This window comes from Schistocerca nitens, chromosome 6 (genome assembly GCF_023898315.1).
Source record: "Schistocerca nitens isolate TAMUIC-IGC-003100 chromosome 6, iqSchNite1.1, whole genome shotgun sequence".
Lineage (NCBI taxonomy): Eukaryota > Metazoa > Arthropoda > Insecta > Orthoptera > Acrididae > Schistocerca > Schistocerca nitens.
Window position 1 is genome coordinate 510362608 of NC_064619.1, and position 25830 is coordinate 510388437.

The 25830-nt window shown below is 37.2% G+C and overlaps 1 protein-coding gene across 4 annotated transcripts in view; it reads left to right on the forward strand.

Moving 5' to 3' along the window:
- Positions 1 to 21679: 21679 nt before the first annotated feature.
- LOC126262886 (protein l(2)37Cc) overlaps positions 21680 to 25830 on the forward strand; it is a 31512-nt gene continuing 27361 nt past the window's right edge. The window contains exons 1-2 of one of the 4 annotated variants that reach the window (XM_049959763.1): positions 21680 to 21732; positions 22034 to 22134. In XM_049959763.1, coding sequence (XP_049815720.1) covers positions 22047 to 22134 — 88 coding nt within the window. In that variant the 5' untranslated portion in view covers positions 21680 to 21732; positions 22034 to 22046. Of the gene's footprint in view, positions 21745 to 21804; positions 21925 to 22033; positions 22135 to 25830 lie in introns of those variants that run through there. The other 3 variants (XM_049959766.1, XM_049959764.1, XM_049959765.1) reach the window with 3 other exon arrangements.

Sequence of the window (25830 nt, forward strand, 5' to 3'; positions counted from 1 at the left end):
GTATTGATGACAAGCAAGATTATAAACATAATTGCCCCTCTTGCAGCAATTTAAGAACTTAATCATTCAAGTGATAAGGAAAGAGGAGGGGGAGGGGGTAGGAGTAACAACCTCATAAAAAAACAGGACTGGCTTCACACAGGTGATAGCACCCTGTGAGGGTTCTATGCTGCGGTTACAGTGAAGACTTCGCCGGGAGAGAAGGCAGAAAGAATGCATCCTGGAACGACGGAATTTGCGCTAGAAGTAACACAATGGGTCTGACTTGCAGCAAGTGGAAAGTAGTCAGCATCTGTTAACCAGAGGTGTGGGTCGAAACGTTATCCTCAGAGCTAACAACCCTGATTAGTATATTTAGGGGGCTTGTTCCCCTAACCCAACAAGCAGTCAACATTGGGGATGCACATTATAAGAGATTTTACCCCAGGGTGCATCCAATCTCCAATTTCCAAGGAAATTAAAAATAGACATTAAGATTCTGGGAGACTACGACATCATGCAAATAATGAGTTGGAGCATTCTGAAACCTGCTTCAAACAACAAACCCATAAAATCAAACACAGAAACATAAATTACCTGGTCACTTTTAATGCAAATACACTCAAAAAAACTTCAATGAACTTTATTAAGGCAAAATATGATGATAACAGCAATGATGAACATCCTTTTGATTCAGGAGGATTCTGGATATTTAAGGGAAAACCAGGAAAAAGAGTTATGAGATACATAACCCAATTCTGAACAGGTTTCAATGTGTACAAAAACATATTAAACTCAATAACTGAATTTAAATCAATTAATGCAAGGCTTTCCACACTGACACTTAAATCATCAAACAAAGCTTACACTATTTTAAATTCACATACACCAACAAATGAGAAAAACAGAACACAGAAAAAGCAAACAGAAAATTTTGCCATACTGTGTCAAACACCCTACATCACATTCATTCAAAAAACGCAGTGTTGTTATTTGGAGACTTTAATGTACAAATTGGTGAAAAGGGTTAGCACAGGTCAATAGCAGAAAAACTCCTAGCACATAAAAGAACTAACGCAAATGGAGAAACATTTCTAAGCCTATGCAGGCAGTATAGTGTGGTACTAAAATCTACATTCTTCAAAAACTTTCTAGAAATCAAAGTACATGGGTATCACCAAGTCCGATTTTTTGTGAAAAATAACTTAATCACATTGCTATAAGTAGACACTCTGCAGTGGAGGTACTCAATGAAAAAGTTGCCAAGTGCGCCAGTTTAGGTTCACATCACTATCTGTCTCCCATCTTATTCAAGGTTAGATCAATATTTAGGAAAGAAGAACCAATACCAACCCATGAAGTTTGATGTACAGATGTCATCTAAAGAAAATGATTACAAGATACAGTTGGAAAAAAGAATACCTAAATGTTAGAAGGACCTTGAGAAAGACATTGAGACTGCAGGGAAAACTATCCCTCTTAAAAAGAAATGGAAACATGGCTGGTGGAATGATGGGTTGTGATGAGTTAATTATAAAGAGACAATGTATTGGAATATCTGGAACACAAATAAAAATTATAATAACTGGAAAAAGTTTATAGAAGCAAGGAAACATGTAACAAAAGGTCTCAAAACCATCAGAATACAACATAAAAAAGATCAACCAACGTCAATTGAGACACATTTTAAACAGAACAGTGCAAGGAACACATATAAAACATTCCAGAATAGTTTAAAGAAGTACACATTACTAAGTTTATGGTTTATAGACCCAAAAACTCAAAATGCTGCGTATAATAACTTGGAGTACAGCAGAATATCTGCAGGCTACATCAAATAATTACGCAACTGAGATCCAACAAAAGAAGAATTTAATTTTGGTAATGTATTTCAAATACAAACTGACTCAAAGGAGCCGACAGCAGAGGAAATCAGAAAAATCAGAAAATAATGAAACATCAGGAGAAGATAATATAGTTGCAGAACTGTGTAAACAATCCAGTGACAACATTATTCGATGTCTAACAGAAATCATTAATGAAAATTTGGCCAACAAACAGTTTACCATCAGAATGGACATCAGCATTAATACAGCTACTACAGAAAAAAGAAAAGGAAACTAATCCTAATACTTATAGACAGATCTCCCTCTTACCAGTGACATATAAGATCTTGTCCATGGCGCTTTTAAAGAGAACTGAAAGAACGCTCAACCAACAACTAGGACAGAATCATGTACTATTTAGGAAGGGAAGTTCTTGTGGAGAGCAAATATTAAATCTAAAGAACATAATAGAAAAGAGAAAAATCAGAAACTTGAAGTACATGCTAACTTTTGTAGATTTTAAAAAAGCATATGACTCAATTGATAGAAATGCACTCATGAGCATTTTAAAGGAATTTGGATTCGACAATAAAACAACAAAAATAATTAAAGGAACTGTATCAAACACAACATCAAACGTAAAATTTATTGAAGAACTGCCCAAATCATTTGAACTAATATCAGGACTAAGACATGAGATGGTTTATCACACCTACTTTTTAACTGGGCATTAGAGAAGATGGTGAGAGAATGGAGACAATCCATCAATTTTAAAGGTGAAACTTCCTGGCAGGTTAAAACTGTGTGCCATACCGAGACTCGAACTCGGGACCTTTGCGTTTTGGAGTCAAGTGCTCTACCATCTGAGGTACCCAAGCATGACTCACGTCCCATCCTCACAGCTTTACTTCTGCCAGTATCTCGAGTTCAAGTCTTGGTCTGGCACACAGTTTTAATCTGCCAGGAAGTTTCATATCAGCGCACAATCCGCTGCAGAGTGAAAATCTCATTCTGGAAACATCCCCTAGGCTGTGGCTAAGCCATGTCTCCTCGATATCCTTTCTTTCAGGAGCGCTAGTTCTACAAGAGTCTGTAAGGTAGGAGATGAGACACTGGCAGAAGTAAAGCTGAGTCATGCTTGGGTAGCTCAGATGGTAGATCACTTGCCCGCAGATAGCAAAGGTGCCCAGTTCGAGTCTCAATCCGACACACAGTTTTAATCTGCCAGGAAGTTTCATATCAGTGCACACTCCACTGTAGAGTGAAAATCTCATTCTGAATACTAAAGGTGTTCGACTAGGAAGGAACATTTTGCAAATGATACGGCATTAATTACTGACTCACTGGATAGTGCCAGAGAACAAATCACAGAACTACCGAAACAAGCAGACAACATAGGACTAAAAGTATCATTTTAACCGTTTCGTGGACAATGGGAATATACCTTCATACATACTTTAAAGTCTTTCAGGGTCCAAGGGACTCGAGATTCCCACGTCTTGCTGGTGCTCCCATCTGTAGATTAGAATGAGAAACATGCGAAAATTCCCGTTGCTTCCAGCAGTCACTCTGCCAACAATTGACAGAGTATTATTTGTCTGTTGTACTCAGTTTTGTGGCAGGAAGACATTGTTCTGGTGTTATTTCGTGGTTTTCTTTGTTTATCTGCAGACAATAGCATTTGTAAGTAATTCCACGGTAATTATTTGATATTTTGTGCAATTTTCTTGATTTTAATGCATGAAAGAAAATTTCTAGTCCATTCTAACAAATCAAAAATACACTGAAGAGCCAAAGAAACTGGTACGCCTGCCTAATAACTTGTAGGGCCCCCGTGAGCAAGCAGAAGTGCCACAACATGATGAGGCAAAGGCTCGACTAATATCTGAAACAGTGCTGGAAGGAATTGACTCCATGAATCCTGCAGGGCTGTCCATAAATCCGTAAGAGTACAAAGGGGTGGAGATCTCTTGTGAACTGCACATTGCAAGGCATCCCAGGTATGTCAATAATGTTCATGCCTGGGGAGTTTGGTGGCCAGCAGAGGTGTTTAAGCTCAGAAGAGTGTTCCTGGAGCCACTCTGTAGCAAGTATGGACGTATGGGGTGTCGCAATGTCCTGCTGGAGTTGCCCAAGTCCGTCGGAATGCACAATGGACACCAATGAATGCAGGTGATCAGAAAGGATGCTTACGTGCGTGTCACCTGTCATAGTTGTATCTAGACGTATCAGTGGTCAATATCACTCCAACTGAAAACGCCCCGCACCATTACAGAGCCTTCACAAGCTTGAATAGTACCCTTCTGACATGCAGGATTCGTGGATTCAGGAGGTAGTCTCCATACCAGTGCATGTCCGTTCTCTCGATACAATCTGAAATGAGACCCGTCCGACCAGGCAACATGTTACCTGTCAACAACAGTCCAATGTCGGTGTTGATGGGCCCAGGAAAGGCGTAAAGCTTTGTGTCATGCAGTCATCAAGGGTACATGAGTGGACCTTCGGCTCCGAAAGCCCATATCGATGTTTCGTTGAATGAATCAAATGTTGTTGATTGCCCAGCACTGAAATCTGAAGCAATTTGAGGAAGGATTGCATTTCTCTCACACTGAACGATTCTTTCCAGTCGTCGTTGGTCCTGTAGTTGCAGGATCTTTTTCCGGTCACAGCGATGTTGAAGATAAGATGTTTTACTGGATGTTTGATATTCATGGTGCACATGTGTAATGGTCATACGGAAAAATTCCCACTACCTCGGAGATGCTGTGTCCCACCGCTCTTGCGCCCACTATAACACTGTTTTCAAACTCACTTAAATCCTGATAGCATGCCACTGTAGCAGCAGAAACCGATCTAACAACTGCGCCAAACACTAGCTGTCTTATATATGCGATGCCGACTGCAGCGCCATATTCTGCCTGTTTATGCATCTCTGTATTTGAATACACATACCTATACCAGTTTCTTTGGCGTTTCGATGTGTGTTGAAAAGATGCGGGAATATTTGCTCCCGCGGTCCAAGCTGGTGATACATCTAGCACTCATTCACACTTTTAGTGTAGACATTACGCCCGTTTATTGAGGTATTATAAGGCATATTCACTTATCTTACGTATTTCATTACAGAACTACTTTACCAGGGAGAAAGACATGCTGCAGTATCTCTTATCACTTCCTGGGGATGAGACAGTTTCTGACATTGAATCAGACAATGCTTCAACACATGAGGAAAATGATATACTAATCGTCCACCCACAGCCTCCTGCTACTTTTTAACCACAAGCGCCATCAGTAGTAGACAATGTTTCAGTCCATGGAGTGTGTTCAGTGTCTGCATGTTCTTTCACAGAGTCCATAAGAATTTCAGCTCTGACTGACAGTGGTGAAAGCCCTGAAAGTGACTTGGATGAAACAGTGACTCAGTGTTTAGACATAGATCCCGTTAGATAAAGCTTAGCATTGCCAAAGAAAGCATCGTCCATACAAGTATTTTATTGATATCTTCTATGAAAGTATCATTCAGAATTTTTTCCTTAATTTCTTTCTTTGGGCTTAGTCCCGCGATTACGCGGAGTCGGCCATGTTATTACGGATTTGGCAGTGTTAGCTGCAGAGGGTGGCCAGATGCCCTTCCTGCCACCACCCCAAACCCCCTGAGACTCAACTAGTGTACCTCAGCTGTCTGCATCTAGTGTAAATCATGAAAGAGTGTGAATGTGTTCAAATGTCTGTCAGTCGTGTAACTGAGATGGAACGTGGGGACCACCCCAGTGTTCACCTGGTGGGATGTGGTAAACCGCCTAAAAGCCACATCCAGGCTGGCCGGCAGACCAGCCCTCATTGGTAATCCACCGGGCGGATTCGATCCGGGGCCAGTGCGCCTACCCAAGTCTAGGAAGCAGCACATTAACGTTCTCGGTTACCCTGGTGGGTCAATGAAAGTATCATTCAGAACATTGTTGAACAAAAGAAAATTTTCAAATGAGCTCTGAAGCACTTGTAACAACAAAGAAATGGACGCAACAGTCTCTGAAATCAAAGACTTTATTGGGTTGTTCATAATTATAGGCATCCACAAACTGCCACATTTATCAAAATACTAGAGTTCAGATTTTGTTTTGCAATCTGAGTCAGTGTCGAAAGTGATGACTCTAAAAAGAGTTCAAAAGTATTTTAGAAAACTTTCATCTCAATGATAATTCGAAGACAGTGGGAAAGATGCTCCTGGATATGATAAATTATATAGAGTGAATTCACTGAAACCCTAAGTAGTAATTTCGTAGAGGCATATAATCATTAAGGCAGATTATCCATTGATGAAGCTATGATACGTTTTGAGGGAAGATTGAGCGTAAAACAACATATAGGGTGAGTCATTAACTATTGCCACCAAGAATAACTCCAAAAGTATGATATAAACCAAAAGGCTTCTGCCACAAAAGTTGCTTGGGACAACGGCGGCCATAATATGACATTGGTTTTTTGTTGTTAGATGGGGTCACTCCAGAGATACGAAGGTCAACTTTGTTTTTTTTAATGGGAGGCTATACTTTGGTACTTATTTCCTGATAGCGGTTATCGAGACAAATCCAATGATGTGCAACAGTAAGGTCTTTGAAGGTCAATGAAGGTCACAATGGTGGCATGAAGTCAGAGTATGTGCATCGATTAGTGCCAAAGTTAATGAATACCACTCAGTCCATGTTAAGAAGATTGCAGCATTGCATTGATATCAATGATCATCACTTCGAACACCTTCTGTAAACGGATGTTCATGCTATCTTTTTGACCTTCAAAGACCTTACTGTTACACGTCATTGGATTCGTCTCGATAGCCACTATCAGAAAAAAAGTAACAAACTATAGCATTCCATTTAAAAAAAAACAAAGTTGACCTTCCTATCTCCGACACGACCCCACCTAACAACAAAAAACCAACATCATATTATGGCCCCCATTGTCCCATGCAACATTTGCCCCACAAACTTTTCAGCTCCTCTCATAGTAACGGAGTCATTCTAGGTGGCAAGAGTTGGGGACTCACTGTGTATACTCATGAAGCCTACAAAAAAAGGGTACAAGGTATAGTGTCTGGTTCATGCTAAGACAGGCTGTCTAGTGAAATTCCAAATCTATTGTGGAAAAGGGATAGACAATAATGCCAATATTCCTCTTGGTGGAAGTGTTGTACTTGAATTGTGTTCAACTTCGAAAAATAGTAAATGTATTGTTTCATTTAGCAACTACTTCACTTCATACACCCTAATAAAAACACTTCTTGATAATGGGATATACTCTGCAGGTACTGTCAGAGTCAACAGAAAAGGTCTTCTGGAAATGATGAAGAGAAATTACAAACTTTCATGAGCTGAGTTCAAGGCACAGGTCAAAGATTCAGTCGTTGTAATAAAATGGCAAGACACGAGAATAATAACAGTTCTGTCTATAGCAACATCTCCCAAGGATGTAATATTCGTTTTAAGAAAAAGGAAGAGATGGTTCCATGTGCAGCATAGCTTGTCCAACTGCCGTACGTTTGTAGAACAGTGTAGAGTGTGGTTTGGATCTCCTCATTAAGAAGTGAAAACAATGTGAAGCTGGATAGCAAACTCTTGAATGGGGGCACAGAATTTTTTATTTTCTAGTTGATGTTGCTATTATGAATGCATTTATAATGCACTTATCAGTCACAAGAAGTGGAGAGCAGCTGAAATTCCATTTACAGTTAGCAAGAGAATTACTGTCAGTATTCTCATCACAGAAATGATGGGAATGTCCATCTGTATCCATTTCAAAAAAAGTAAAGAGCATTGGTGTTCCTCATGAACTCAGATTTTCAAATGTAAGTGAACATCTCCAAAGAAACCTGCGAAGTATAGGCATTGTTGTATATGCAGTACAAGAAAAGAAGAAAAAAGAACAAGGATAATATGATCCAATCTCCAGTTTAATGTCGCTTTTTGTGTAGATCCATGTTTCAGGGTGTTCCACAGTACCTAGTAATTAAATTTTCGATAATATGTTGTCAATAAAAGATAATATAGCAATTATGTATATTTTTATTTTGTTTTGCAGAGTCAATTTTTATAATAACAAAATCCTAAAAAATTTTATACCATCATCTTATAGTCCACAGGAAGCCATCTTCCCACACAAATTTTCAGAAAAGTGGTTGCTCTGACTGCCCCCACCCTCTTGTTGCCCAAAGTTGATTTATTAATTTTTGGAGTAAGTTAGTAATTTGGACAGCCGATCGCATTTTCATAGCACTTGCCATGCTGAGATACTAACACACTGCAGTGAATGACAGGGACAGTCGAATTTAAATAACCAGTTCTGTTAGTAAGAAAAATGCTCCATCTTTCTTGTTGCTCTTCTTTGCTGTATATTGACAGCTCAGTGTGTATTTCCTTTCTGTGGTTTATCTTTCTATAATCGTCTAGAGGATGACTGGGTTGATGTATCAATAAAAATATGAATTCTGGTGGACTTTCTGCAGAATTACACATATATTTACAGTCATTTCACTTCACAATACAAATCAATAAAACACATGTAACTCGTTCTCCATCCTCACACTTCAAACTCATACAACCAACTGTCCAAAAGACCAAAGATTTACCATCTAGCAGCATGTAACAAATAAATTATTATTGTATCGATCTATTTATGCAAAACATTCTTTGAAACATACATTTCATAAATAAAATACAATTGTCTACCTTTTTTGAGAAGTCCATAATCATCAATGTAATTACATTAAGTATTTATAAATGATGACGTTTAAACATTTTCACATAGCTATTAGGTGGTGGATTTTTGGTTTTTTATGTCTTCGTTGCACTTCATATGATTCAAGATCGGTCAGTACATTTATCTCACCATAATCAGTTTTATTACAGTGCCCAAAGAATTTCTGTTTTTCCATGGTATGGTAAAGGTGGCTCATAGCAAGTCATTGAACCACCAACTGTCACTTGTAATAAGTGCAGAAGAGTGTGCCCATGAAAGTGTTAAAAACATATTTCTTGTCAAATATCAATTATGCTCCTCCAAATCTTAAAATTCATAACAACACAATATCTAAGGCAAAGTGTTTTGAATACCTAGGAAAACAGATAACAAGCAACACAAAAGAAAAGATAACCATAGAAAATAGTTGGAAATGTCGTTCCAAATGCCAAAAACGTATATAATAAAAAAAATTGTCCTGGACCACAAAACTAAGACACTATCAAACAGTGATAAGACCTGAAACACTGTATGCACTGTATGCTACAAATCCAATCACAAATAATGCACCGAAATTGACAAAGATATGATAAACACAGGAATTAGAATGGACATAATAGATAATAGAATCCTTTTTAGAGAAAAAACACAACAGGCAGGACTTCAGGAAAGAAAGAGGTCTACAAAAGGAAAAACGTGGACCCAGGAAAAAAAGGAATGACGCTCTCGAAGGATGAAGGAAGTCTGAGAGAAAGGAAAATTAAATACAAAACCAAAGTTGATTTATAGCACCCTCCAAAAGGGTTATTTTGTTACTCATTCTACTTTCAACAGTTTAAGCTGTACTCTTAGATTTGTGTGTAACCTCACTCTCAGAAATCGTGACATATTCTGAAAAGGATCAAATATTTGTGACAACAAGGAATACAAATGCCATTGGTGGTTGTTTCACTCACAGCAGTTTTATCTTTCCTTTTTTTCAATCAGAATGAAGTCACAAAATCACAGGGCTTATTTCTGTGAGAGCATACTGTTATATACACTCCTAAATAACATCAAATATTTCAGAAAACACTTCTGTTGCATGAATAAGAAACTCCCAGAACTTGTCACAAGCATAAAGATTAAAAAAAAGTTCAGCATGTGCCCAGTTTGGAACCTTCGTTCCTCCTCTCACACAACATTACGGCTCTCACCACATGACAACTTGAAACACGCAAAAATACTCATTTGAAACCGTTGATAGCAAATTTTCTTAGAACTTTTACAGATGATATGTCATTAAGTGATGCTTCATTGCAATAAATCGCACCTAGAGTGATATATTTCCATTATGTCTCTGCCTTAAAATGGCTTATTGTCATAAAACGCATATTATAATATAGAAACGACCTAAATATAATGAATCCAACATGGTGGCTCAGAAATATCGAGTGAGGAAGGTCACATGACCACTTTCCAATTTCAGCCGAATGCCAGATGTGCTTCTGGTTTTCATTTCTCCAGTATCAGAGACGATTAGATAATGTGACAATAGCATTTTAATGCTCATAACCTGACATACAAGACCTCCACCCAGATATTGCACTCAACTGTGTGTGTTCTCTGGCCAGAGGCATTACTTGTGCTGGTTCCCCCAGAACCTTCACACCCATCAACATGCAATGATCTATCTGCACAAATATCTGCAGACATCAAATCTGCACAGACAGGTCGTTGCATGTAAACAGAAGCTTTGCACAGGTATAAGATGTGCACAAACCTGGAAGTTTGAGTTGGAGGTATGAGCAACAACCGTATCTGCACAGATGAATCATATCAGGTGAACAGAAGATCGCCACAAACCTGGCATGCGAAACGTGTTGCTGACATCTGTTTGACCAATCTAGTGTTTCTCGCCAGTTTGTACACAGTGAATTTTAAAATGACACACACATGTCAGTGCTCTAAAGAGTTCGTTGCCGAATTTTGTGAGTGTACAAGCTGTGGCAGGAGATTAGAGCGGCAGTTTCACGTGGCTGGCCGTTGCTATGGGGCTGTGGCGAATGATTAGCGTGTACGCGGTGTTGGTAAAACTCGAGTGGACCCTTGGCAGGGGCGCATATGGCGGTGTTTGCGCTTTTGGAGAAATTTATATGCCACAGAAAAATTGATAAAAACAGAACTAAGAGTGACACAGAGGTGCGAGTTGGCACTCATGGACAGAAAAATATGTAAAGTTCCATTAGCTAGACGAGCCACAAAAATATATAATAGTTTAAAAGTTATCATTGTCTTAAAAATTGTAAATTTATGAAAGTTCAAAATCGAGCACTCATAGCCGATTTAGCGTAGTATGTCCCATTTTTTAATGATAGATCGGAATATGGGATTCGACTAAGAGAAACTGTGTTTTTGGTAATAAATAAATTTAAAGAGAAGAAACTAGTGGCAGCATTCTAAAGTTTAAAGAGGCATACAAGTAATTAAGTACTTATTTTTATTTATTTATTTCAGTTAAGTATCAAAATCTGGGAACAGCGAAATCATGCCACAAGAACATTATTTGTGAAAAACGGTGGCAGATACAAAAAATTGGACTTTAAATTGTTATTGCCAGAAAATTTCCATGTCTTTCAATGTATCACATATGCTTTTGTGTTTAGTTTTAGAATGTTCGTAATTTTTGTCAAACATTGTTTTGAGTTAGGCAGTCGTTCCGAGGATGTATATGGCGGCCATCTTTGATGACAGGGTGTTGAGTTTGAGCGACGCTAAGAGCCGGACATGCTTCCCATCTGGGGGGGGGGGGTAATAATGCGTTGGTAGCCACGTTCGGAGACATATATGTAGCGACGTTCGAAAGCGATCAAGTGGAGTGCAGTATAGTGGCTTAGGACAGCAGACAACAGTGTATTTTACGAACTGTGAACAGACTGTCGAGTGTCGCGATTGCGACAAATGAATTTTATAGTGAACTGTTGTAGCATCAGTTATTAACATCCACCCTTACATAAGAGCCCCTCAGACTGCACTTAAAGCCGGCCGCTGGTGGCCGAGCGGTTCTGGCGCTACAGTCTGGAACCGCGCGACCGCTACGGTCGCAGGTTCGAATCCTGCCTCGGGCATGGATGTGTGTGTTGTCCTTAGGTTAGTTAGGTTTAAGTAGTTCTAAGTTCTAAGGGACTTATGACCTCAGCAGTTGAGTCCCATAGTGCTCAGAGCCATTTGAACCATTTGAACTGCACTTAAAGTGTTTAGTGAATATATTGAAGAAAAATAAACTACTTGTTAAAATTGTAAATCAACATGATTGACTCAATATTTTAAATTTCACCATAATACATGCCGGTATTGTTTTGTTATATTTTATTTCAGCTTAAAAGTTGAGTTTACGACAGGTGTGAGCTGGCACCCTATGACAAAAACGTAGCCAAACATCTCTGGGCCACTCAATTAAACTGAGTGTAACAAGTATAAATATTTTCATGCCATAGGATGTGGGGGCTCGAGTTGAACTATTCAGACTTCAATGTGTAGTGCCCAGTACTGTCGTAACTTGCTGAAATGCATGGGTGTCACACAGGGAGTGAGATAAGAAGTCAGCTGTTTATAATTTTTAATACAGAAATTACGAGTGGCTGAACCTACAGCAAACAAGGAAACGGTAATGTCATCGCAAATTTTTTACTACAGAGAGCTAAGCAAAGTAATAAAATCTAGTCGATATAGTCCCAGGGATGGCGAAATATATGAGTCAAACTTGTGGCATTTTTCACATTCTCTGCTTTCTGAAGCTTCTAATAAGAATGGATCATATGAAATGTAGATTAAGACTTATCTAGTAGATAAATGTAACTATTACTTGTCTTTTACAGCTCTATTCACTTATCCACAATTAAGAAAGCGTACTACTAACAACTGAGATAAATAACTGCGGATATTACCCCAGAGCTTTACGCAATTCCTCTTTTAGGTACTACAAATATAAAACATTTCATCAAACTGAAGCTACTCTAGCGTGTGGATGACTTAAAAAAACTCAGTTATGCTGTCTCATTATGTTGACCTGCAAAAGGGATTGCCAGCATACTTTCAATCAGTAGATCTACTACCATATATCGTAATCTTATGTACAAGTTGACAGTGTAGCAAAAATAAACAGGCCACATTTATTCTAAAGAAAAGTGTAGTCAGAACATTGTAGTAAGCTCATAATAGAAGATCTTGCATTAGTGGCTTCATGGATAGAGCGATTTTTACACTTATTTTACTTTCTAAAATAATGTGTGGTGCATAGTAAGAGTGTATTAGAGGTGAACTGTAGAATTCACTACCACAATTACAGAAGTAAAATCTTCAAGATAGACTATGGATCCCTGTCCAGAGTCCAGAATGGAGTTTTATATTTTGGTGCAAAAGTCTATAACTGATTGACAGGATTCACAAAGCGAACTGAAAATCCTGACTCAGAAACAAATTAAACTCTAGCTAACTGGCCACACCTATAATTTCTAAGAATATATTAACTTTCAGACTCGTGTAAACTGTTAAAATATTACCTATGACATATCAGAATTGATACGTTATAGTGTATGTTATTTGACTCTGTGGAATCTTCCTTCAGGAGAGCGTAAATAACTTCATGTGTTTTGTGTATGATTTCATTCAATGCATGCTTGAGTAAGGCAGTAGAGAATTCTAGCTGCTTGTAGTCTCTTGGTGTGGCCAGGAATTTTAACATCAGCATGAACCTCTCATGTGGAATAATTGCTCTCCTCACACAGGTATTTTTGTATGTCATACGAAGAGTTATGGGCTTCAAAAGATAATTTATTATTTCCAAACCCATCTGCTAATATAGGGTTGGTGCAAAAGTTTGTAGAGTTTTTCTGTAAGATTAATAAACATAACAGAAACAAATAACAGATTTCCGTCATCAAAAATATATTATCCTTGTAAGGTGTCAGGCAAATCCAACACCTTCCATGAAAACCCTGACATGATAAGCAAATCCAGTAGTATGTCACATAGCTCCGAATAAATCGTGACATTAAATTAACCAAAGTAATACGAGTAACGAGTGAGCAAATGGAATACCACAGACTAACACAAGAATGCCTAAATGCATGTCATACCTTCTCACCGTGAGACAGATGCAGTTCCGAGGGGAGAAACGAGAACAAAAGCCGAGAGCAGAACCGTGTTAAGGTAGAAGGCCCTACAATAAGGGACGGACACCCACAACACCAGCTAACCGCTAGGACCACCCCTCAGCCCATGTTAAAAGCTAGAGCCCTCCAGAAGAACAGTATAGATCTTACAATAACACAAAAAAGGGCTACCCCAGCCACAAGTTTTAGCGTGAGACTTTTTCGCGTCTCTGTTACGCTAGGACCACCCCCCAGCCCATGTTAAAAGCTAGAGCCCTCCAGAAGAACAGTATAGATCTTACGATAACACTAAAAGGACCACACCAGCTGCAAGTTTTAGCGTGAGACTTTTTCGCGTCTCTGTTATGTTGCAAACTTTAAAAACATTGCCCCACCACGAAAAGTATAACGTTTCTCATTGTATAGACAGAATTTTTGTAGGCGGAGCTTAAGGTTAACATTGAGACCCTGATTGGTCAGATAAAAACACAGCCAGATAGTTTTTTTAAACGAACTTCGGTAAATTGTAGTAAGCAGAAGTTAGAAGAGAGTTGCTTCCGAGACGGCGAGGTGAGCGGAGCTGTGCTGCCCGCTGCCCCCTGACGAACACCGACAAGGTAATGAACGCACACAATGCTGCATAACAGCGCATAAAGCTTCACTCAGAACCGCAGAAGTCTCATCTGTTACACCCCATTTTTGCGAAATACTAGTGTCGATCGTCGATTAAAGCTCATGGTGTTCACATTTGCCACTTGAAGTAAAAATCTGAAACGCGATGATTTTTCTGTTATATAGTTATTGAGAAGCCACATCAGCCACTGTAATTTACGACAAGTTAGATAAGCAATTAAAGATAATTGAGGGTCACTGTAGACCATTTTGATAGTTTTCTCTTTTGTGAAACTTAATTTAAACCTAGATTATAGATGTGATATGGCATAGTTCATCCTTCGATCCATTGTAGAACTTGGAAACCCATTCAAGGAATATTCGTTCACATTTTTGTTGAACGCAGTTGGTTTTTACCATTCTGTATTAAAACATTTCCTTTTATCAATAGTGCAATGTATAAACAATGTTTTGTGAGTAGAATAAAATTTCCAATGGTAAACGTAACTGCTTTTTCGACGTTATTTTACCAGCTAACTAAAAATAGGAAAGCCTTGAACCCCTTCCACTAAATTTAGTTAGTATTAAGATTCTTTTACAGGGAGTGCAGTGGAGCTGACGCTGAAATCATTAAGTATTTGGTTATATCATCGCTAGTCTCAGTGAACTCTTCTGAACTCTACATGTCATGTGTGGTCTGGCGTCCCATTACCAGCAACAGGTCCCAGGTTCAAACTAGTCAATTCCCTAAAAAACATGCTCAGAGCTTCGTTGCGTGAAAGTGGTAGGGAGACACGATATAGAACAAACAGACACCATGCAGAATGTTAGATCCTCTCAGATTTAAACAGTCTGCCAACGATAGTATGATTTTTGATTCCACTGTTTTGAGGTGAAGAACTTGTCGAGCCTCACTCAGAGGGAATTTGCATCTTGAAAGGAAGTTCCTTGAAGGTTGTTCGATAGAGGGTGGGAAATGTGAAAATCTGAGGGCGCAAGAGCAGGTGAATAAGTTGGGTGTGGTATGTCTTCCCAGCATAACTCCTGTATAATGTTTTTTGTCAGTCTTGCTGAATGCAAGCGGACACTATTGTGGAGTAGCATCACTTTACACAGTCTTCCTGGTCGTCCTTCTTGTATTGTGTCTGCAAGACCTCTCAGTTGTTGACAATAGATGTCAGCAGTCATGGTTCCACTTCAGGGAAGCAAACTCTAGTACACCACCCACACCTCTTCTGTTCTGCCAGATGCATAACATCTTTTGTGGATGTGTGCAGGTCTTTGTATGGGGAGTTGCTGTTTTTTATGTTTATTTCATTTATAAAGACACCATTTCTCGTCACTAGTAACAATACTGTTTAGGAATGGTCGATGTAGTTCATGAGCCAATTGATGACAAACAAGCAGAGATGCACCAATGGCCACCCACTGATTTTTTTATTTTGGTTTAGAACAAGCGGTACCTATTAACCTAATTTTCAAACTTTCTACATTGCATTTTAATTTCACACGATCGTGGAATAATCACAGTTCATTACATTTGCCAGTTCTCGAGTACATTTGCATCGATCATTCTGGATTAATGGGTTTAAACTATCCTCATCAGACCCAAAGGTCTTCCAAAATGAGGAGAGTTACTAAAGTCAGACCGATCCTCCTTAAAAAGAGAAATCCATTTTCTTGCAGTGCTCTTTCCATCGGCATTATCCCCAAACACAGCGCAATCTTTCTGGCTACCTCTGCTGCTTCACCTGTCTATTGTTCAAACAGAAGAATATGTCGCAAATGTTCGGGTTTCTCCATCTGGCACTCTGTTTTCTAGTGTCCACGGCTCCACTATCTCCATAAGACAAAATGACAATATGTAGACTCAAATAGCAACAGTAAACTACAAATAAAATGACAATCGACAAATAAACCCGTAACAAGTGGAATACCAACACACACAACAAAAACGCTCTGAACTTATGCACAAATGTAATAATTGCACCAGTCACTTGTACTGCAACTCAAAAAGTAAATTTATATGTTAAAACTGCCTTCGCTTAAACTGCCACCTTCTAGACGATTTTGACCAATCTCTGTCTCTTGCATTCTCCTTGCCATCAAAGTTGTGAACTTAGACCATTACAAAATTTCCTCCACTACGAATTTCGATCAAATGAAATAAACTTTGAGGCTGTGATAGCCTAGTCGCTTCCAACTGAAATTTCTTTCCTAGAGCAACAGATGGCGAGCAAGCAGTAAAATGGAATTGGTGTCATGTGAACACATTGAATTTGCGGAGATGCACATAGGAATTATGTTGCATGCACCAATATTTGAACAGATATCTATACAGACAGATGGTTGAATGTGGAAGGGCCTTTAGATCAGACACATTCAGTTTGCCAATAGAGAAATGCTGCTACTTCTCAACAGAACAAGCATTTGTTGAAAACTTAGCCACAGACAAAATGAAAAATCAAAGGCCATTTCACAAAACAACTCTTGAAAGTTTTTGCTAAAGCAAGCGTTCCAGTCAAAAAGTTCCCCAATCACCAACTTTTTTTAACAATCAGTTTCAAAGAACTAAGGTTTCGTCTTCACTCACATAGTATGACAACCTTCTAAATTTGTGCATCTAATCACTTACACACAAAAAAATATAATTCGAATTTCGACGAAAATAGATACTAATGTTGCCAAAAAAAGTTCTACATTTTCCAGTCCCTCTTTATAGATGAAAACAGGTGTTGCAAGACTGACTTAGAGAGCACATCATTCATGCAACGTTACATTAACCCTAATTTAATGAAGCAAACGCTATTTTCTGGAATACTCATTTGTAGTTAACCTTTGTTCACACGTTCCTATTAATATTTTATGTCTTTGAGTATAGTTCATAGTAAAAAGACTAGTTGAAGTGGCATACTCATGATATTTTGGTTACAAGCAACTGCAAGCCAGTAGGAAATAGTGTACATGTAATTTTGTCTTTGCAGATTACCTGGATTACTGTAAACAACATACCTGCAAAACATAGTATTAGGTACAAGTTAATTTTGACACTTGGCGTATTTATCATTATCATTCATTGCATTTGTCATTATTCACTGAATAGAACTTAATTCTATTATTACTACTGTGACTATATTTATGTATGTATTCAAAGATGATACAAAGCCATGACATTCCATTCTGCTCTGTCATGGCCAGTTCACACTGGACACCACATCACATCATGGCACCATCATGTCAGAGTGTATTCACACTGTCCATCATGTCACATTATATCATCAACACATCAGAATGTATTCACACTGTCCATTACGTCATGTCATGTCAGTTTGATTAAACTAGTACCAAACAGTGAAAGTGAGGTTATGGTTTACCATACACAATACAAAAGCCAGAGTATAATATCTGAATTGTGGAACTAACAATGATAAAGTTTATTGATGGCCACAGCAAACTTCATAACGTGTGTACTTGACCACTTCTGTGTGGTAAAGTGCTGAGAAGTGATACATCATTTCAAAACACTGACATTTATTTTCTAGAGAAAATATGTATGGCACATACAAAAACATCAAATAATATTTAAAGGTGAACCATTAGATCCTCTTTACCTTATCCATTTTTTCCTAGCATAACTAATAACATCATAAACAGCAGTATTTCCTCACTCTCAAGAGCTGACGTTTTCACTTAAAATGTTATTTAAACTGCTTCGACTTATTAGTAATTTTTGAGAAAATTTGTCGTGGAATAAAGACAGTCTGGATAAAAACACTTTAAAATGGATTAAAAGCAGTAATGATTACAGTAAAATATTTATTTACAATGGTTAACCACTTTGGTCAGAACATGGCCGTCTTCAGACCATTTGTTCTATGACTGTAGTTTGTGGCAGTGAACAGAGCAGATATTATGACTCCATAAAAGTCAACTGTTGAGCAGCTGACGTTTGTGTAATCACAACACATGTTTCGTTCACTGCCACAGCCTTGCATCATGGTATAAATGGTCTGAAGATGGTCACATTCTCACCAAACATGTTAACTGTTGTAAATAAATATTTTATTGTGATCAAGACTCTTTTTAATCCATTTATCAAGCTTCAGCTTATGTTCTTATTTATAGGTGACAAAAATATATTTTTAAAAAGTTGGAGGCAATGTTAAGCACTTCATATAATAATGAATTTATTTTTGTGTGGGGATTTGAACACTGAGATGTTAATTGAAATTGAAGAAAAGAGAAAGCTTCTCAGTATTCTAAACAGCTTTCACGTAAAAACACTCTTTAGGGGCCCCAGTAGAATAACAGAGTTATCTTCTTCTCTTGTAGATAATATCTTCACAACTATGAACACTAAATGTAAACTTGGCTCTTTCAAATCACAACACACTTGTTACATGCATAAATTTTCTATACCCAAGGTAATAAAATGTTATTGCTGATATAAAAGACACTTCTGCACAAAAAAAGTAATTATTTTATTTATTGGTTGACAAAGGAAACCTGGGGAAATGCATTTTCAAAAACAACAACTGATGACTTATACAATGCTTGTTCTAGTACTGTCCTGTCACTAATTGAGATGAGTTTTTCAAAAAAGTTTACAAAAATTAATGTTTGCCTAGGAACAACAGCCAATGAGTATCACCCTGCTATCAGAGTATCTAGTCAAACTCTAAAACAACTCAGTCAAATGAAAAAGGACAACCAAGACAAACACTTTGCAGACTATGTAAAGATGTATAAGAAGATTTATAGATATATGACTAAAAAAGCTAAAACAATACACAATGATAAAGCAATTTTAGGGTCAGCAAACACATCAAAAGCAATACAGTAAAATGTAGTAAATAAAGAAATAAACAAAAATGTTGAAGCTCAAGATGACATTTTAAAAAAATGTACATGGTGTGCTACTCAGAAATCTCACTCTGGCAAAATACATAAATGACTACTTCATAAATACTCCAGTCGACCTGAGTAAAAATTGTCTTAGGAATGATGGAACCTCTGTTCCAAGATAACAAAGTGTCAATTCATTATTGCTATGTCCTACAGATAAATCAGAACTTCTAAGAACAATAAAAACAATGAGCAATAAAATGTCTGCAGGAGTTGGTGAAGTACCTGGTACAGTCATAATAAAATTGCTAGTATCAAATCAGAACCGCTCTCACACATCATAAATATTTCATCATCAGAAGGAGCGTTTCCACAAAGGTAAAAAGTTTCAAAAATAAAATCACTGAGTAAAAAAGGGGCCATATACTTGAGGTGAAAAATCACAGACAAATAGCTTTGTTATCTATGTCATCAAAAGTATTAGAGAGAGTCATAAAAAGTAGAATTACAGATTTCCTTAAAAAATCTCTTGCCTGTAAACCAACATGGTTTTCACAAAGGATTGAGTAGAGAATTAGCTGTTACCCATTTCATTGAAAACATTGTAATGCTACTAGACAGACACAACAGTATAATGGGAGTAAATTTCGACTTATCAGAGGCATTTGACACTGCCCAACGTGACATCTTGCTAGACAAACTAGAAGTATTGGTGTATGAGGAGTTGCGAAAAAATGGTTTCAGTCTTATTTCCATAATAGAACACAGCTAGTAGAAATTACCTCAGCCAGCATTAAAAACAAAGTATACCAACAGGTCTGATTTCTGGAATGTACCAATTGTGGTGCCATAGGGAAGTGTTCTAGGACCTAATTTATATAAATTGTGACAAAATTCGATTCAATATAACCCTGTTTGCTGATGATGTAAACCAAATATTGACATCGTCTGAACTAGAGGTTTGGAATATTTACAAAACTGGTTTTATATAACTAAGTTAACTACAAAAATTTCAAACGCTAATTACATGAGTTGCAGAGAAGTGACGTGGACTTCAGAATGCAAAATAAAGAGCTTCACAATGTGTTTAGGTGTCCACATAGATGAAAATTTAGACTGGAAAGCCCACATCTGCTGTTTCGCTAACAAGTTCTGCCTGTTTTTTGCTACATGTAAATAGTAATGCGTCTAGGAAACAGTGTAGCAGAACTGTCTACTTTACTTACATTCACACTGTGACCTCATTTTCTGGGTTCATAGTAGAACTAATCTAAAAACTGTCTTCACGATACAAAAAAGAGCTGTTAAAAATTACCAGCAACTAAATATTCTACCTTTAACATGCCTCTACGTGGGAAACGTAAATAGTTCAGAACCAGTTCAGATTTGCATTCATGTAATACTAGAATGTACAATGATATCAATGTAAAAAGTGTAAACAAAGCTGTTGCACAGAAACAAACAAACGTTCAAGGCACAAAATTGTCTAACTAACTTCTATCACATATAAAAGAAATTTAAAAAATGGTCTGTATTTAAGGAATTAAAATTCACGTTTTAATGACCAACTGCTATTAAAATATAAACGAATATCTTCAACAACCTAGTAGCAAATTATTATATTCATGTACTACATGCCATAGTCAATATCAATAGTATTTTCATCAAAATGTTTGCTATGATCCGAATTAGTATTTTGAGCAGAAGTGTTACAACTATTATGTGTTTTTATTTAAATCTCAACCAAACATTCCATCAAAAATATATTGTATGTAATTACTCTAAGTTGTGTGTGAAATTTTAATGTGAGATTATGTGTTTTACTGTGTCCCCTTGTATTTTTAATATACTGTACATCTTTATACGTGTATGTGTGTCTGTAAGTATTTTCTGACGGAATCCATGCATGAATAAACTACTACTACTAATAGTAATATTAATACTAATAGTATATCGTGTGGATAATGTTTTTGTTTTCAGATATCTGATTTCGCTTTTGAAACGACACTCAATGGAAAAAATATCCAAGTTTGCATAGAATAATTGCAATTTGCCACGAAAACAATCACAATACTAACAAAAAAGAAAGAACGATGAAGGAGATAAAAAATACAATCCACTACTACAACTTGAGCGAGCGAGATGAAAATAATGTAACTTCCGATGTTAGCAGAACTTTCTTCCCAAGAAGCCTTGACGTTACATAGCGCGACGTGGCGGTCCGTTGACGGTCTGATAGAATACTGCCATTTTAAATGCACTGTGAAATGTTTTGAAGCGACATTACGGGTGAGTGTGAATTCGCCTTTAGCCTGCAGGCATAAGATATGTAAGCATTCCCCACTTTGCAGGACTTTACTCCAGTGCTCAGTATGAATGTCTTAAAAGTCTTTAATGACGCTACAAAGCAAACTCGCTTTCTAATTTGTCGCTGATTTCTCTTCTAACGTCTTTAATCTTGAAGATTTCACAAACCATTGGCGCCAATCATCGTTGCAATGTCAAAGTAATAGATGTTGATCCGTGTTTACCACAGTATCTTCACATTGTAATCTTTGGTTTCGTCCTGACCACCAGTAGGTTTGTACTGTAGATAGCCAAAAAAAAGTATGTATAAACTAAGTTACTTGAGTTAATTTTAATATTCATTTTTTGTGGTTGTTTCGCACTTGTGTAAATTTCAGTGGAATAAAGCCCTATTATATTGTCATAGAACAAGCTCCGTACCCAATAGTTTACACTGTTAAAAAGTTTATGCTACTCACCGGCCTGTGTTGAGTGGATATTGCATCAGGAAGGTGGTTGTCCAATTGCTGTCATAACATTTGTTGTAGTATGTAAACAGCGTAAATACGTAGGTTCATAGGTAAACATCATTTATATGTAATATATTTTGTTTCTTTTCAGTTTTGAATGTACCATGGCAGCGCAGTTTTTTAACAGGCTCGGTCAGATTGGTTTGGGAGTAGCTGTAGTTGGCGGTGTTGTAAATTCCGCATTATATAATGGTAAGCACAATTTGTAGTGTGTTCTTGGTTGTTGCATCGGCGGAAAACATTTCACATGGCTCGTGTAGAGTGTCAGTTGAACGCATAAACTATTTCTTTATGTGTCTGTGTGTATTTTAGTCACAACCGCGATACATTTCGTTTGTACTTTTTAATGAAAATCGTCTAGACCGTCAAGCAGTGACTAGTCAATGCACCACCAATTTGGACTTGGTTTAAAAATGAAATTCCTGTGACCTATTCAATGTACAAATGAATTAATCTGATTTTGAGGCTGGTAACAATTTTTTGATCAACCACCAGACTATTTGGTATGTGTATATAGCTGTATAGTGACAAATCATTGTCCTTATATAGTGTCTTGTATGTATGAGTACATTACATAATAATTTGTGAAACGAATTCTCTCTCAAAACACTCTTCGAAGGTTGGCGACTGTTGAGGTGCTAGATATGATACTAATTAGTGCAGAATGTCATAATTTTTTCCAACAGAGCCCTAAGTAATGTATTCCTGAACTGCATTTTATTTTTGCCAACTTTTCTGTAGAAATGAATGTTCTTAAGAAATTACTATGAAAATTTTTTTCTGGTGATGTTTTGTTTAGATCATCATATGATGCATATATAGCGTATTAATTCACTGCAAGTGTGGTTTTATTGTCATAAAAAGTGGCGTTACGTAATCTAACCATATAAATTAGCACTTTATCGTTATTGTTCATTTTTTTTCCAGAATATGGCATAACTGGAATGAAATGATTTACATTCTTACGTGTAATGAAAAACTTAGGATTATATTTATATTGCATGATCCTGTGTTGAAAGACAAAAATGTGGATGGGTTAACTTAAGAAAAGTTAATTCATTGCTTTTGCCTAGCAGATAGCAAAGATAAGCTATGGCAGCCCCCAAAACCTGAATAACTGGAATTTCCTTTGTATATGTTTACAAGAAAGAGACTACAAATTTTTTTGATTCACCTGATCTTAACATTGGCTTTGAGAAATAACTGTACTAGAACATAGAAAATTTAATGACTGAAAATGTAATCCGTACCACACTACTGACACAGTTGCCATAATGTAGAAAAGGGACTGTCCAGGGATAATTGATACTACAATGATTATTGCATTATTGATGTGCTGATAAGACAAACTAAATTAATAAGTTATATATTCTGTACAAAAGCTTAATGATCTGTTAGTTTAATGCTCTTATAATTATAGATATGTCAGTATACTGATACCGAAGTGATAAATGCTTCAAACCAGAGCAACTGAAAAAGAGATCATAGGCAAAAATGTTTCCCTCCCAAACTTATGTAGGATGTTACATTAAAGGCTTCCAAACCGTTAAAGAGCACCATGAGATGCAGCCAATCATATTGTTTCAGTGCAGTCTGTTGTAAACAAAGCTGAGTCATATTGACAAAAAAAATCTTTTAGGTATAAAGTAAAGGAAATAATGAGTTTGCAGGCAATGAAAGTGCCAGAGACTACACACTGGAATCATTGGCCAGGAATTCAGTAATGTTTTCCTCCCAGTGGCATTAAACATTTCCATCTACTAATGAACCACTAAATACAGGTGAACAGTACTTACTCAGATGAACACTAACTCTGACAACATTAAATTAATTTCAATTTCAGAACTCTGCTAGAGTGTGATATTGAACCCTATTGGAACCTTCATTGTGGCGATTTCAGACTGATATGTAACACACCTTAAGTTCTAGTTTTGATGGAAAGGTGATAATCTGGATGTGGGTAGACAAAGCCAACATTGTGAATGCCAAATGAGGATTGTAGTAACAGATTGAGTTGTACTTCAGCTTAATGTGTATGGTCGCACAATATTTAAATGCTACATGTAAGATATATTCACAATATGTATATTGAATAATGAACAAGACTCTGAAGAATATTTTATCCGTACTATGTAATGTACGTAAACCACAAAAATGTAAGGGGGGGGGGGGTCAGAGGGGGCAGTTCCGCTGCTTAACTTTTACCCATAACACCATATTGCTAAGGGTAGTTATTGTTGTACGAGAGTGTTCTTGTGTATTAGCATTTGGATGTGATAGGACCACCATAAAGTTACTTTCGCCATAGACTTAGTTTACTTCCTGACAAGGCTTAGTATTGCAGCAGTATATTCCGTATGTAAAAATCAGAAAGAAACTTATTATTACTGATTGAGCTAAACAACGAAAAATATGTTGGGATATTCTGTGAATTTACCAGTGTATGTTCCGTGAAATTATATTTGCAGTGAAAACTAAAATATTATTTCATTAATGGCATTCCTATTACAAGGAGGGGGCTTACCTACATTATATAATTGACCAAAGAATAAAACCTAATTCAGAATCGAGGGGAGGAGGGGGAATGAGTCTGAACAAATTTCATCCCGGGTCTGTTTGCTAATACATTGTGAAAAACTGGTTCAGTTTCCAACAATACCACCATTTGCAAAGTAGGTTAGAAATCAGATTAATAATGTTGCTCACACAGCATATGTTCGCTTTATCGGGCAACAACAAAGTTATTGACTGTGGATGGTATCATCAGAATGGAAAAGAAGTCACTGTAAATAAGTCATTAATTTTGGCACTTATTTTGAATGGATTCCCACGTAGATTTCGTCGAAGTTGTTATGGCTCATCTTGTTGATTCTAGGGTGATTCCACTTTGACTGCTAGAAGGTCCAGATCTGTATTTTAGCAATATTTGAAGTCCTAACAAATGCGTTTTTCAGGAAATTCTTAATGATCAAACAATCCCAGATCAGATCAATGGTATGGTAGAAATAATTTTTGGTTAGGTGTTCATGATCCACATTTTTATTGAACATCTTGTAAATTCACATATACTACTTCTTAATTGTCACATCATCAAGAACACAGTTTTGTATCAATCTTCATATATTTAATTTCTACTTTAACCAAACACAAGACTTGACTGTTCTTTTACAAAGCAAAAAATCAACTTAACTTCTGCAAAGTGAAACAAAGACTGCTCTGTGCGCATTCGCGCCAAAACAGTTACAAGTAAGTCAAAGATTATGACAGTGTCACAGAAATGAATACACACAAGAACCATATCACTGTCATATATCAATACATCGGAGTACCTATACATTAGTAAAAACAAATGTGAGTATTGTCACAAAAATGTATGTTACTTTGCAGAAAAGTAGTACGGTATTACTGGTATCGAGAAAGGGGTTGGAGTGCCGCAATGGTCACGTAAATAAAGAACCAAGTTCCATGTTTGGCTGCCCAGATTTAAGTATTTCATGGATTCCATAAATTACTAAGGTAAATGCTGAAATGATGACCACAGACATGCTTGTAAGAGGCACTCCTGTGGCAGCTAAACAGGCCTAAAACTTATTCACACCAGACAGTTGGTCGGATTGACCGAAGCGTCCAATTGCACTCGTTGGCTTTGACATGTGACGTAAGGCTGTTGTGGGGTGTGACGTCATGAAGGCACAGAGTTTGGTTTGTGACTGTGGCGTTTTTGTAGGTGTCGTCGTGTTGCGGTTCATGGTACACTCTGGTGGTGTGTTTAGGGGTTTCGGGTTGTGTGCTGTAATGGGTTCAGTTTGGTCTTACTGATTATAGCAGCTGGTTCGCGTTTTGGCTGTGTTTCGAGTGGAATTGGTTTCAGTGAGTTAACGATTTAGT